At 29.5% G+C, this 15,785-nt stretch overlaps 1 protein-coding gene across 3 annotated transcripts in view; it reads left to right on the top strand.

Annotated features, from left to right (window-relative positions):
• The window catches only part of LOC129915120 (protocadherin-like wing polarity protein stan), a 56,678-nt gene extending 43,822 nt beyond the window's left edge, over positions 1-12,856 (top strand). The window contains exons 4-7 of one of the 3 annotated variants that reach the window (XM_055994598.1): positions 1-537; positions 591-1,904; positions 2,365-2,371; positions 7,375-7,614. In XM_055994598.1, the coding sequence (XP_055850573.1) occupies positions 1-537; positions 591-1,904; positions 2,365-2,371; positions 7,375-7,434 (1,918 nt within the window). In that variant the 3' untranslated portion in view covers positions 7,435-7,614. Of the gene's footprint in view, positions 538-590; positions 1,905-2,095; positions 2,198-2,364; positions 2,372-7,374; positions 7,615-12,328 lie in introns of those variants that run through there. The other 2 variants (XM_055994586.1, XM_055994592.1) reach the window with 2 other exon arrangements.
• Positions 12,857-15,785: the final 2,929 nt, after the last annotated feature.

The raw sequence follows: 15,785 nt of genomic DNA, 5'->3' as shown, positions 1-15,785 counted from the left end.
CTGTTGGTTATCAGTTTACGAGCCAGTAGTCTGGTGGCTAGTTGGTCCAATTGCCGGAATGTCAGTCATAAACCTCCTCATTCTCTTCGTATCTGTCAAAGCTGCCTTCACTTTGAAAGATCATGTTTTAGGCTTTGGAAACCTTCGGACTTTATTGTGGCTTTCAGTAGTTTCTTTGCCGTTGATGGGAGTTATGTGGGTTCTAGCAGTTCTAGCAGCTTCGGAGAATTCTCAACTCTTGAGTATCCTTCTCTCAGCTGTAGTAGTCCTTCATGCGATATTTTGCTTGATTGGCTATTGCATAATCAACAAACGCGTACGAGAAAATCTTCATCGAACCTTCCTCCGTTGTATGGGAAGGAAGGTTCCACTCTTGGATTCATCCCTAGTTGTTAGTAATAGTTCCCATAACGTTAACTCATCCCGGCCGAATAATTTCCTAGCCGGAAACTATGATACAGCAAGAAGAAATATCGGTATTAGTGCTTCGAGTACAACTTCAAGAAGTACGGCTAAGACAAGTTCAAGCCCTTACAGGTAAGAATACCCAATTCTCTCAAAAAATCAGTTTAACCTCTTTTGATTCGTAGTGACGGCCAACTTCGACAAACCTCAACATCAACATCAAACTACAATTCTGCCAGTGAAGCTCCAAGCTACTTACGAGGTTTTGAATCTTCCAGTAGCCGAAGGGAAGAAAAACCTCGACGTCATCGAAAAGACTCCGACTCCGGTTCGGAAACTGATGGTCGAAGTTTAGAACTTGCCAGTAGCCATTCAAGTGATGATGATGAATCAAGGACTGCCAGAAGTACTGGAACCCACCGAAGTACTGGTGTAAGTGCTACACCGTCTTATCTACCAAATATTACAGAACATGTTCAAGCAACAACTCCACCGGAACTTAATGTCGTTCAGAGCCCACAGCTGTTTCCAAGTGTGAATAAGCCAGTTTATGCTCCAAGGTGGTCAAGTCAACTTCCCGATGCTTATTTGCCTTCTCCACCAAATATCGGAAGATGGTCCCAAGAAACCGGGTCGGACAATGAAGTTATACACCCACATAAGACTAATTCTCCCAATCCCTTGCCTAATCCTGATCTCACAGACACATCCTACCTGCATCAGCATCAGAACAAAATCAATATGCCACCATCGATTCTTGAGAATATTCAGAATGCCCGAAATGATAACGGGTATGAGGTGGAACGGGAAAGTCTATACGGCCGGAGGAAGGATTATCAAGATAATTACGGTCAGTTTGATTTACAAGGACAGACTGTTACTGGAACTTATAAACCTCCGAGTCATTATGGGAGTGAAAAAGATTATGGCGGTGGAAATGGCGGAGGGTCTCAGATTGTTAACCACATGAGATCGTTCCATCCGGACAATGCGTACCTAAGTGACAATATCTATGAAAAACAAAGAACGCTTGGAAACACTTATCTTACGGCGAAATCATCAGATTCACCTTATATGTCAAAAGAACGGATCGCCCCGGATATATACGGTTCCCGGGATAACCATTACACTCTCAAAACTCAGCCTTTATACGGTGATTCAATGCACAGCGTACATTCCCTGCTGAAAAACGACTATCAGCAAAATCAACAACAACAGCATCAACAAGCTCAACAAATCCGTCAAATGGAATATCATTCCGATCGGATGTCAGATGGTTCCGATAAAAATGGTTACCATTTTCCCTATACCGCTGAAGAAGACCATTCAGCGACAAGTCTTGGCCGAAAGCAAAACCATCATATGGTCAATGATATCAATAATCCGGGAATTCCTCAGAGTCGACTATCGTCTAGGCATGGATCGAGAGCTTCCTCCCCACCGAGCATAGTGGCACCAATGCAGCCATTAGCCCCGCTAACCAGTATAACAGACACTGAGTAAGTTCATATACAAGTCAGGGGGCTACAAAGTAGATCCTTTTTTATATTCATGTTCCTTGGTGTTTGTTAATTATTTTTATTTTTTTCTTCTTTTTTCTTTTATATATTCGTAAAAAAATAAAAATAAAAATAATCCCTGGGTACTCCTCCTACATAAAAATACATTCCAAAAAAATAATTAAACATAGATGGTCATGGGAACGGCTCAAGAAAATCTAATTTTGGTTTTATTTGTTTCTTTTCTTTTTTCTCTTTTTTCTTAAAAAAAAAAAACTTTCTTTATTATGCTTACTCTTTAAATATTTTTTGCGTCATCTATAAATTCATGCGAAAAAATTAAAATTAAATAAAAAATAAAACAAATTAACAAAAAACAATATATACAAATTTAACATTGGGATCAACATTAATATTAACCACAACTACTACAACAACATCAACTATATACAACGAACAGATCTGAGGTAAACATATTTTTTGTGGAACGTATTCGAATAATTATATTTTTGTTTATATTTTAAATTTCTTTTGAGTTTGTTTTCAATCATCTCTCATGTGTGTGCTTTTTTAAAAACTTATTTGATCGTTTTTTATTGAGTGTTTAATTTTTTTTTTTCTAAACATTTTATTCTAAGGATTTGGAACATATTTAAGGGTTAAAACTGATATTTTACATCAAAAATTTTAACCGTTTTTTTTTAATAAAAGGGTTTACCAACATTGGTTTACAATATAAAGGGTGTCTCATAGATCATAGTACCAAAATTCTTTTTTAAGGTTTCTTTTTTATTTTTTTAACTGCTTAAAAATAAATAATAAATTTAATAAAATCATGTCAAAATAAAAAAAGTAGGAACGAAATACTCAAAATTCCAGGAAAACCTTTAGATAAAAAGGATCAAATTGAAACACAATGTTATCAATCCTTGTTTGATAGTAAAGGTAAAATAGACATTTAAAAAATAAAGTAATGTTACACTCATGAAACTTGTCAAGAAGTTTGCTTTTGGGATAAGAACCAATTGTAAAAAAGTCTATAAAAAAAAGTTGGGTAAAAAGGTGTTTTTTCGCGGACAAGAGGGAGGGAGTGAAGGTCAAAAATATAGTGAAAACATTTTTTTGTGAAATATAATGACATAAAAATAAAGTCAATACAATTGCTCTAAAGTTATAGCCGATTAAAAACAAGGGTGATTGTTTTTTTTTTCAGCAGGTAAAACATAACCAAAACTCATGTGAAAAACATGCTTCACTAACAAAATTCGGGATGAAGGTTTAAGATAGAGCAGGGACAAAGAATTCATAAAGTTTTTCAAAATATTTTTGGTGAAAGGGTGTTTTTTTGGTGGGTTGAGTTGTGTGAGAAAGGTGTCTGCTGACTGCTGACTTACATTTTGTTAATTTTTTAAACTTGGTGAAAAAGTAATGTCTGTTAAAAGAACTAAGAATCAACAGAGTCTTCAAAATTATCTTGAGTGAAAGGGTGTTTTAATGATTAAATTCAGAATTCACAAAAACTGGGACAAAATTGTTACATCATTGAAAATTGGTACAAATGTTTAATTTAAAACAGAAACCAAGAATCTAAGTAGTCTATGTTTTTTTTTTTTTTTTAATACGGAAAATCTACGATAAGTCCGATAGAATCAATGATATAAAAGTTACCATTACGAAATTTATTAAAAATGTTGTCTTTCCTATGGGAACTACGAATAAAACAAGTTTATAAATTTTTTTTTATGTGAAAAGGTGTTTTTTTTTTAGTGTAGAGAAAATATGGGTATATTTGAAAAAATGAGTAATACTTGAGTAATATTAGTACCCTATTAAAATTCAGCAATTATGTTAAATTTGAGATTAGAAACAAGAATCTAAAGTGTCTTAAACTTTATTACATTTTCAAAAGTCAGGTTTTGTAGAGATAGTCGCACTGAATACGAAACGGTATTTTAAAATACCCTAACACCCCCAAAATCTGGAGTTACGGGCAAAAAACGGTTTTTTGGACCTTCACCCATTGAAAAAATTTTAGCTTCGTCAATTTTTTTACCCATTTTCGATTTTTTTACAGTTTCTGATAGAAATATACCTATTCAACAATGTATAAAACATGTAACTCGGTTTAGCCACTTAAAATTTACAAGCTGTCAAAGTTCAAAAATTCCATTTTTTTCGTCATTTGCCCAACTTCGGCATTAATTTAAAGTATATGTTTTCAAAACAACATGCTATTTTAAAAATATATTCTAAAACTATATCTATTTCCCAATCAATCGAGGTATTTTTTATGAAAATCACTTCAAAATTGGCTTAGAAAAAAAAATTTTTCGATTTCAACCCAGATACAGAAATTCGAACTTTTAGGTAAAGAACAAAAATGTTGTTTCTGCACGTAGTATCCTACTTGGGAGCCAGGATTTGATAACGTGTCTATCTCTCCCCGTTTAGGTGGGAGGGGTATTTTTCAAAAAAAAAATTATCAAAATAAAAAAATTATTAAAAAACAACGGCAACACTTACAGTTATAAATGATACCATTGCCGAAAGGCAAAATTGTTAATTTGATTCTAATTTTTAAATCAATATAATATAACCAATAGTTTTTGAAATAATCGATTTCAAAGTTAAAAATAGGCGAAAACAAATTTTTTAAAACTCATTTTATACTTTTTTTGTCCAGACTGTGAATTTTAATAAAAAAAATTACTCACCCAGAAAACTACCTCAATTGATTCCTTATCAAACAGTGAAAACTATGTTTCTATGTCTTCTAGTTTTTGAGAAAATTGAAATTGAAAATTGAAAAATTATTTTATCAGATTTTTCTTTTTTCAAAATATTTTTTGTTTTTATTTAAAAAATAAAAATTTTTATTAAAAAGTAAAAAATTGACGAAGCTAGAATTTTTTCAATGGGTGAAGGTCCAAAAAACCGTTTTTTGCCCGTAACTCCAGATTTTGGGGGTGTTAGGGTATTTTCAAATACCGTTTCGTAATCAGTGCGACTAGCTCTACAAAACCTGATAGGTCTCGGCCCGCGTATATTGTGAAACCTCATTTTTGTAACACCGTGTTATTTTCAATCACAACAAAAACATTACTGTTAAAAAAAGAGCCAAGTTCTCCTATGTTGAAATTATGCTGGCACAAAAAGTACTGAGATGTAAAAGTGTACCAAGTTCTAAAGTTTGGGTTCAAATTCGTATCAATAAAATTTTGATTGTTCTCTTGACAATTTTTCTTTTAATTACCGATTTTTAAAGTTTTTTCAAAAATTGCCAAGTAAACAATCAAAATTTTATTGATACGAATTTGAACCCAAACTTTAGAACTTGGTACACTTTTACATCTCAGTACTTTTTGTGCCAGCATAATTTCAACATAGGAGAACTTGGCTCTTTTTTTAAAAGTAATGTTTTTGTTGTGATTTCACTACTTTTTGCAAGGTAAGGCTGTAGAATTGAAAATCTCTATATTTGATGAAAATTCAGTGAAAATGGGCGGTTGCCACGCCCCCTGGCTGAAATTCTCAAATTTTAAATTTTTTCCTTTGTATAAACTATTATCTCTACCATTCTACCAAATTTCAAGATTCTACGATAATCAGAAGTGCTCTATAATATTTGATGATAATTCAGCGGAAATGGGCGGATGCCACGCCCCCTGAATTGAAAATCTCAAATTTTCGATTTTTCCCTTTGTATACACCACAAGCCCTATCACCGTGTAAAATTTCAAGTTTCTACGTTAACGGGAAGTTCTCCATAATTTTGATGATCTGTCAGTGAGTGAGTCAGTCAGTCAGTCAGTCAGTTACGGTTTTTGCGATTTTTGAAGCCCTATATCTCAGAAACTACTCATCGTAAAAGGCTGAAATTTTGTGAGGAGTATGGTTTTGACAAGCTCAATAAATGTAGCGAGTTTGAAATTTCTAGCATTTTTGGTGTGGAAGTTAGAGGGGGGTCGAAAATGGCCTGAGTTGTTTCCTGTAAATAAGGGTGTAGTGCCAAAGTTGCTAGAGAACTTGGCTGGGCACTACCGTGCCCCTTGATTTCATTAACTTTTGCTACTTTTTCTTACATATTACGGAAGCAATTTTACAATTCAGAGAAGATTACTCTTCTTAAACAGGAAGTTTCCGAATGTTTCGAAGAATTGGCTTTACAACATTTTATGAATGAAATTCACAAAAATCATTTCCTTGCTTGGTCACCAAAATTTCTATTTCTATGAGAACTATACATAATTAGTTAGGCTTTTTATAGAAACTACCAATAGGTAGCTTAACTTATTTTAACTTACCCATAAGACAAAATATGCGAGTTATTTGGCAGGCCAACAAGTCTAATATTTCTATTAGTAATCAAACTCAAAGCTTAATTTGTCCTTGATAAATTAAATGTTCAATTGTTCACGTTGCAATGCAATACAAAAATTATACAGTATAAAAAGTGGAATTCCTTGAAATAAAATTTAAAAAACTCTGTCGATGACAATTTGTTCCAATAAATAAAAAAATAAATATGGGTTCTTTAAACCGTAAAAGAGATTGAAAACGTCTAGTACAAGTAAGTAAGTAAAATAACAGGCATTTTGTGGAACGAAATACACAGATATATGACAACATTAACAGCCGTTAAGACACCACCTTCCTTTTAGAAAACGCTATTAGCAGGGTTTATGTCAGCATCATTTTCCTAGCCACGTTTCAGTTATGACTGTAAGATAATATTTAAAGTTCCATTAATGCAAAATAAATAAGAGGTTTTTTTTTGTTTTGATTTCGTTCATCCATCGAACCATGTATGAGTTTTTATAAAAACCTGGGGAACCTCCCAACACTTTTATTTCTAAGATTGGTTTTGAGTTCTTGAGCAATTGTGAACTTTGGCTAGAAATCAGGGGACAAAATGACATCAATAACATAATCAGAAGCAATTTTTTCATAAGCCTGATAAGCCACTGTTAAGGCTGATTTCTACCAAAAAAAAAAACATTTTTTTCATATTGACATTTACTTCTAATAGTCAAACTGACGATTGAAAAAAATCAGGGCTTAAATGATGTACGACAGAAAACTGCATTATAAAACGCTTTATAAACAAATCGGGCTTAGATTGTTTTATGGGTAATGGGTATTTAGCTTGATTTAATTCTACTGGCCTTTATTTTGTTTAGGAATATCAACCGATCTTGCTTCCTTATGCTACATTCATGGCAAATTTATTAATAATTGTGTTTTTGTTAAGTAATAAATTCATTAAAGTTCTTAAATATGTTACCAAATCCATAAATGTGTGCATTTAATATCTATTTCAAATTACACATACACAAAAAACAAAAAAATATTCTTTATATTGCATTTCAATACTATGTTAAATATATTTCTATTTTTTTTATTTTATTGTAATGTTTTTTTTTTTTGTTTTCTCTATAAAAAAAAAATTTCATCAAACATAAACTTTCAGTTATCCATCATTTGGCTGCACAGGCGACAACGATATCCTTGGTCTCTAACAATATGGTAGACGAAAAAATTAAACAAACACAAAAAAAAAAACTTCTTCTTCATTTTCTCTCCAAAAAAAAAACCCATCCAATATAAGATTAAAATTGACCTCACTATAATGCCAATAAAGTTGAACAAAAAAAAAGTTGCATGCAAATCTTAGACCCACAATGAAACAGCTTGAAAGTAAAAAAAAAAAAACTATTACTCTTCTTCTTCTATATAATACTATATATATAGCCAACACGCTTGGATGCTAATGGGTGAGGAGCAAGAAAAAAAAATCGAAGCAATTGAGTACCTTTAAGTAGTAGTTCACCTACCTATTATACCATTAGCCCCCACTTCACATCTTTTCTTCGTCCTTTCACTTAAATAATAAAAAAAAAAACTTTGCTTCCACCGATTTTACTTATTCCTTCGAGGCTAATTAATTATTTCTTGATACAAAAAAAAAAAAGAACTTAACATCAAGTTCATTTCGATATTCGTCGAAACTAATAATGAAGAAGCTAATATAATATTGTACTATAGTTCTTTATACAATAATTGGCTTCAATCCTTCTTAGCTCTTTTCGTTACTTTCATATCGAAGGGAAGAAAAAAAAAAAAAAACACTTAATCATTGATTTTTCATTATTTCTATTTAAAACTTTGAAAAATAGTAATCCTTGGCCATTAGAAGGAAGGGCAAGGCATAACATCAATTAAACTTATATTCAAAACCCCTTCCTTATCACCACCCCTTCTGCCAGTAACTTTCAAATCGCTAGTTTATTAGAAATTATTATAAACCTACTGAGAGTCTTTTTTAGAAGCTTCGAAAGGACGAAATTTAATTAAGTCCCTGGAACTATATATTTGCGCTTCTGCAATTTATTTTTAGTTGTAAAACTTAACTCACAATAGTATCTCTTTATTTCTATCTCTTTCACTATATTTTTGGTCTCACAAAAAAATAAAAGTCATGTGAAAAGACATAAACAAAAATAAAAAACACACAAAAATTCGTCAGTGCAACGTTCGCATTTTATATTTTTTGTGATCCTTTTTGCAAGTCTTACCTTATACACTGCACCGGCACACTCATCTCATAAAATCACACATGCATATGTTTGTTTGTATGTATTTTTATTTTGTATTTTTTTCTGTTTTATAACTGCAAAAAGCTGTTTGTGTGTGTCCTTTTTTTGTTTTTCAAAACTCATTTAACTCTTCCGGTTGAGTTTTTTAGCACTCGTATATAATCACATTTTAGATGCAACAATAAAAAATTCTTAAGCTCCTGCAGTATTAAGTGCACATACACACATACACTGCCACATATATACACAACACATATTCAAAAAAGATTAAACCATTTATTTTTATATTACACCGTTTTTTTTTTATATAACTGAAGCACACTTTTACCATCACATCAAATTTCATTCACGTTTTAAGTGCAACTTTGTATTTTTTTTTTTTAGTTTGTAATTATTATCTATTTTATTTTTATTTTTTGTATAAAGGTACAAAATAAAATAAAAAAGTGAATATTATATAAAACGCATCCTTTCTGTCACTATCACATCTCTAAATATTGTTTTTCATGACTTTTGTATCTCTTGTGTAATATTTTTTTTATTTTTACGTGAAAAGTTTTAACTCATATTTTTTTCCTAGAAACAGGATATTTTTTCTGTTGAAAAGTGACTGCAGTTGGTTTTTTGTAAATAAATGAAAAAAAAAATAAAAATAAAATACAAAAATGAAAATAATAAACACCGACAAATTAGTTTTTATAAAGAAATCATAATGGAACTCAAGGATGTATATTTTTTTTGTATTTTGTATTTTTGAATGAAAATTTTTAATTTTGTTTGTTTTAATTGGTTGTTAACAGGTAGTTGACACATATTTGTAAATTCAGAGAATCCCAAAAAAAGGTACTTTTAACAAGGATAAAAATGAAAAGAGCTTATGCAGAAAATCAACAGTTAAAATAGTTTCAATACAAAAAAAATATGTTTATATACTAATTGTAGAGATTAAATATTGTTTTTTTTTATATATCAAATAACCATGTTCTCAACGGGTTATGATTACTATTAGTAATAAATATTAATTAATATAACACATTAAGCACGATGAAGAGTTGGGGAATTAGGAAAGGATAAAAGAAGATACATATGAGTATTGATTTTAAAATTTACCTCCAATAAGCATTACGCATTCGAGATTTTCAAAATGTTTTCAAAAATGTTATTTTATTCAAAATAATCTAAACAAAATTTGCATCAAAATAGTATTATTTGTTATCTATAAATATAGAAATTGATAAATTATTTAAATTATTGAAATGGGTATTGACTTGATATTACAATTGATAGAAATTTAAGTGTAGTTTTGAGGGTTGATTAATCAATTGTTACAACAATTCAATTTTAAAAAATTGGAATAATCATCCATTTACATTTTTATAGATGAACAAAAAATGCTATTCTGAAAAGGATTTTCTATACATTATGTGTATTGTGATATAAACTAAAATTAATTAATTAGCTAATAAAAAAACTAAAAACTACGCCATTTTTGCATTAAATCGATGCTCGCGATCTCTAAATATATTTTAAAAAATCAGAAATAATATTAGTGTAGCGGCTTAGCATTAAAAACGAGCTCCATCGTGCACTTTGTGATAAAATCATGAAATTTATATCATTGGTACTACTCAATATAAGAGTTATTTTGAGATATTGTATTCCATCCAGGAGGTTAGATACAAGAGCTTTTCTGTGTTGCACCCGCATTGTTGCATTTCATAGTATAGCTAATGAAACCTTTTTATTAATATTATACATGATTTCGAGGTAATATTTAACGCCCGATCGAATAAAACCGATACAAATGTGCCTGGACCGTCATAATAAAAGTTATTACACTCTTTATAAATATTCATTTACTTAAAGAACAAGAGCCAAAATATTACCAAGTACTCCTTGAAAATAAGTGGTAGGATGATAAAATTGTGTATGCACGTTAACTATACCATAGAAAAAAAAAATCATGTGTGGAATTCACACGTGGTAGAAGTGAAACCCTAAAAAATCATATTTTTGCAGAAAAAAAAATCGAAAAAATCTAAATTTTTTTTTATTTCATCACCTTTTAATCCATATTTTTTATGACAACCTATCGTGAATTTTTATCATCTGAAAGCTTATTGTTTCAGCTCAAAATATTTATATCGACCATGTCTAGTCTATAGAACATCTACCAAAAGAGTTAGAATTTTTTTAACCAATCACTTTTCACCAAAAAAATCAATAAAATCAATCTTTTTTCTGTTCTAACACAATTTAATATATTTTTTTAAAAGACAACCTATAAATTTTATATCAAATTTTATTTTATATTTTATTATCTACAGTATAAATTTCATCCATCTATCTATTAAAACAAAAAATAATTAAATACCTATGCTCATTAAAATATTTTGGGTTAAAGGGTGTTTTTTTTTTAGTGAGAAAGAAGACATTCGAAATGGTACCATTGCACCACATGGACATTTTTTGCATTTTTTTGAATCGCATATATATTTTATACATCGCATGAGAATCAAAGATAACTCTTAGATTACTTCTAAGATTACTTCTAAGAGTCATATCGAAACTTTGAACAGATTGAATGACGACGTTATAATATAGTCTCTTTCTAACCGCTCTACTCCGAAAACGGTTAATGTTACAGAAAAATGCATGAGGCAATATTTGTAGATAATTTTATGACGAACAATTTTTCTATATCGACCTACGAGCAACAGGTCGAGAGATATATGCGAAAAACTGATTTTCATGACCTTTTGACCTCTATAACTTCAAACGCGGACGCGATATCAATGTCGATTTTTCACATCTTCATAACAACGCTGTAACGAAGGTCTATACCAAAATCGAGCCCAGTAGGAATTTTTCTGCAGATTGAGGTAAAAAATGTCTAAAATTACTGGGCTTGATCAAATTCAAATTGATGGTAGAAAAAGTGCTTCTCAATAATGCTAAAAACCAATTTAGTTTCCTTTATTTGATCAAAAATGGCTTTTAATATTTTTATATACCTACCTACATATATTTTCCGATTGAAAAATATAAAATTTTCCCTTTGGGTCATAACTTTGGTCCTAAAAAGTATTTATTTTCTGTCTTCTGAAAAATATGGTACTGATTTGTCGTTTAATTAAACTAATACCCACTTGTTTAGAACTATTTTTAGTGATGTCCAGTTGTGGAAACATGTAAAAAAAAGTTGGAAATTTTGTGTTATTTATTTAAAGCCCTTTTCAATTTATAAATTGTCTGTAGGAAAACTATAAAATGGGTCAATTTAAAAAGGTCATTGAAACTTTTCTGTCTGAACTAAGTTTTTCATTTTATGTTAAACTAGACTTTTTATTATTTTGAAAACTCTTTTCATTAAGGTACTCATTGTTTCAATAACACAAATTGAAATATTTTCAATAAAAGTTACAAACAAAAGTCTATAAACCTATATTTTATATTTTAATCATCAATACATCGAAGCTAGTTCAGTGACTTTTCAACACATATTCATTAAAACCTACTTTACTGCAAAATTTTCATGTAAAACAAACTAACTTTAGTTATATTTTATTTATGTAACATAGAATTATTAATATTAAAGTTTTTTTATTTGCTTTCATTTAAAATTAACAAATCATTTGAAAAAAAAAGTATTACATTTCTTTATATAGCAAGTATAATACTACTAGAAATAGAAACTTATCCTTTTAGCAGAAAAACATTTGCATATTAATGCCCTCCTCATACCGCATGGACAAACTTCTAATGTATTTTTGTTTTCTCTTCTTTTTTTCTCCCTTCTTTTTTTTTAATCCATTAACTATACTATAGGAGGAATATTGATGATGATGAAACGACCGTGTGATTGTATTAAAAAAAAAAAAACGAACAAATGGACTCTCAAGATAAATTTCCTATACTCCATCACTAAAGGATATCAACTGTGTGTCCTGCAAAGTTCTATAAATATTTATATAAATTGTTGATTCAAAAAGAAAAAACAATACCATAAATAAAGCTTAAATAAAAAAAAATAATTTAAAGTGTATAGTGTTAGAAAAAAAAGACATACAAAATAAAAAATATATCTATTTACAAAAAAAAAGAGGATAGAAATATGTATATGGAGAGAGAGAAAATGTGAATTGGAAAAGTGAATTGAAATATTTATACATAATTATATCGTACATTTAAACCATAAAAAATATTAGTTTACACAAGATATAAATTTATGAGATATAAACAAATACAAATTAATAAAAAAAAAAAGATACATAGATACCAGATATAAAATGCATTTATTTACCAACACATTATAAAAAACTTATTGGAAATTATTTGAAGAGAAATTGAAAAATCATTTGTAAATAGAAATATCAATTCCAATAAAAAATTAATGTGTACCTTTCAATATAATATATTTATTATAATAAATTAAACAAACAAAAAAAAAAATAAAAAACTATCCCATCATTTTGATTGAAGAGCCATGAAACTATTATTATAATCTTCTCTCCTTAAATATGTAATTATTATATATTTTGTGCTATTAACTCAAATAAATATTATTAAACAAAATTATTTGTATAAGATTTTGTGTGTAAAGTTTAAGTTTAATAAATAAATTTATGTTTAAGGGTAAAATAAATAAAAAAACAAAAACCATTTTAGACTGATTTTTTAAAATGTAAAATTAAATTTACCTATTGTATTTCATCTTGGATTTTTGTTAATAAACAAAAAAAAACTTGTGTATAAAAATGTATTAACTCAAAATTAATTAAAAAAAAAAAGCTAATTAATTTATTGTGTTTATATGAATTTTAAACTGCATTCGAAATAATAAATTAATTTAATTAGGTATATATTTTAAATTAAACACAAACAAATCTTCTTATGTTTATATAAAAAAATTTAATTGAATTTTTAATCGAATTGAGGAGCAAGGCAATTTGTTGTCTCCATTTAAATCAAATATCATTTTTATGTAGTTTTGTAACGCTTTTGCGGTTAAACATAAAATTTCAATAATTCAAATTACAAACATAAGGAATTCCTAGATAGATGAACAAATTGAAAGAAAAAATTTAAAATTCAAGAACTAATTCAAACTTTCATACAAACTCAAAACAACTACCATTGAATTTGTCGATGGGTTAGTTCAAAGACTTGGAAGATAGTTCAATTGAGATTCAGTTTGAGGGCTTATATAATTTAACCTAAGTGTGGAATAATTTCGGTCCAATAAATCTTGAAGTTTAACATGTCGTATGTTTCTGCAACATGCAATGACTTTTCCATCATAAGAACGAACTTGGTTGAACTACTTCAATATCACTGGTCAACAAAATTGAACTTTTTTTTTCCACAAGAACCAAGATATACTTTTCTATAGGTTTTTGATATACTGAACTCGAATCTGAAGTCAAAAAAATTTGATTGGCCTCCGTTTTTGAGATATTACCGTTATAAAATGCTGAAAAACGTCATTTCGGCTGTTTTCTAGCTTCTGATTTTAAAAGGGGTAATTCATTATAAACAAACTTGTAGCTGTGATTATTAAATATTCTTCTTTCAGAAACTGTTTAAATTTTCCCAATATCTCTTTTATTGCTCGAGATATCTTAAATTTCAGTTAGTAAGCCAAAGAGAAACTAAATTTAATCTAAAGTTTAAGTCCCTGGTCATAAAATGTTTGCCACAAGAACCAAAACATACTTTTCTACAGGTTTTTGGGTCGCTTAACTCGAATCCGCAATCAGAAAAATTTTATTAGCTTCCGTTCTTGAAATATAATTGTTACAAAAAAAAACTTTTTTGCATTTTATAACGGTAATATTTCAAGAACGGAGGCCAATAGAATTTTTCTGATTGCGGATTCGAGTTCAGCAACCCAAAAAACTTTAGAAAAGTATATTTTGGTTCTTGTGGCAAAAAAAGTTTAATTTGTTTGGCCAGTGCTATTTCTGAGTCAAAGACCATTCCTTAAATTTTAAATATCTCGGGCAGTAAAAGAGATATCGGAAAGATTTAAACATTTTTTGGAAGAATAAAACCAGTTCTTATAGATACCGTTACAAATTTTTTCATAATGAATTACAACACATAAAAACATAACCTTGAAAACAGCCAAAATGACGTTTTTCGGCATTTTCTAACGGTAATATTTCAAAAACAGAGGCCAATAAACATTTTCTGACTTCAGATTCGAGTTCAGCATATCAAAAACATATAGAAAAGTATATTTTGGTTGTTGTGGCAAAAAGCTTGTTGACCAGTGTATTTTTTTGAAATTACAAACTGCTTATATTGCTTTGAATACTTAGGACTTGGACTTATTGTTTCTCAGTGAAAATATAAAGCTTGGTTTAAAATTGGTTCTTAGCTCAATAGCTGAATAGTAAATACATATTAAAAATTCAACTTGACCCGTTATAATGTGATTTTTTAATAGAACTCTTAAGCTGCATCAAGGCAGCCTGTTGAGAGTGTCAAAAACCTATTCAAATTTGACTAAACGGAGTTGAAGAAGTTCTTGATAATGACACTGGTTTACAGCCAAAATGGACACTCAATCGCACTATTTTTTTTCTTACGTAATTTGACCTCAGGGACTCGGAAATCAGTTTAAAAAAATTACGATGGGTAGGTTTTCGAGATATGATTTTTCAAAGTTTTTTTGTCGTTGTTTTTCCCAGCATACTTAGTATTCGGGGTATATCTTCAGTAATAAATGATCAATCTGAACAGAAGAACACCTGAAAGCGGAATAAATAAGCAAGAAAGACTAGAGTAACCTTTCTGGGTAACTGTATCAAAACATTAAAAAAAAAAAACAACTACAAAAAAATTTTTAAAATCATATCTCGAAAACCTATCCATAAATATTTTTTTAGATTACATTTTCGAGTTTTGTGGGCTCAAATCTATACGAAAAGTATACCGGCAGTGTAATCAGAAAATTGCTTGGCAGAAATCTAAAATGTTTTTAAATGAATTGTGCACAAGAATTTGATAGTAAAAACTGTCATTTCAAGTTAAAGATCAAGTTTATCTTCTATATATTGAGCTCTAAACATTATTTTCTGCTATGTTTTCAGCCACAGGCAGTATTCGCAGTTCGCAGATCCATTTCCTCAGTATACTTTTATTGAATCCAATGCTCAAAAACTTCAGTGAAACTATGCCATTAAAACGGGTCATCTTTCTTTTAAATTTGCAAACTGTAGAAGAATTATGCCGAAAACCTAAAAACCTAGCTCTCTAACCAAATTTTATGAGAGGCATT

The sequence above is a fragment of the Episyrphus balteatus genome, chromosome 1 (assembly GCF_945859705.1).
Source record: "Episyrphus balteatus chromosome 1, idEpiBalt1.1, whole genome shotgun sequence".
NCBI lineage: Eukaryota > Metazoa > Arthropoda > Insecta > Diptera > Syrphidae > Episyrphus > Episyrphus balteatus.
This window is presented reverse-complemented; position numbering and strand designations above follow the sequence as displayed.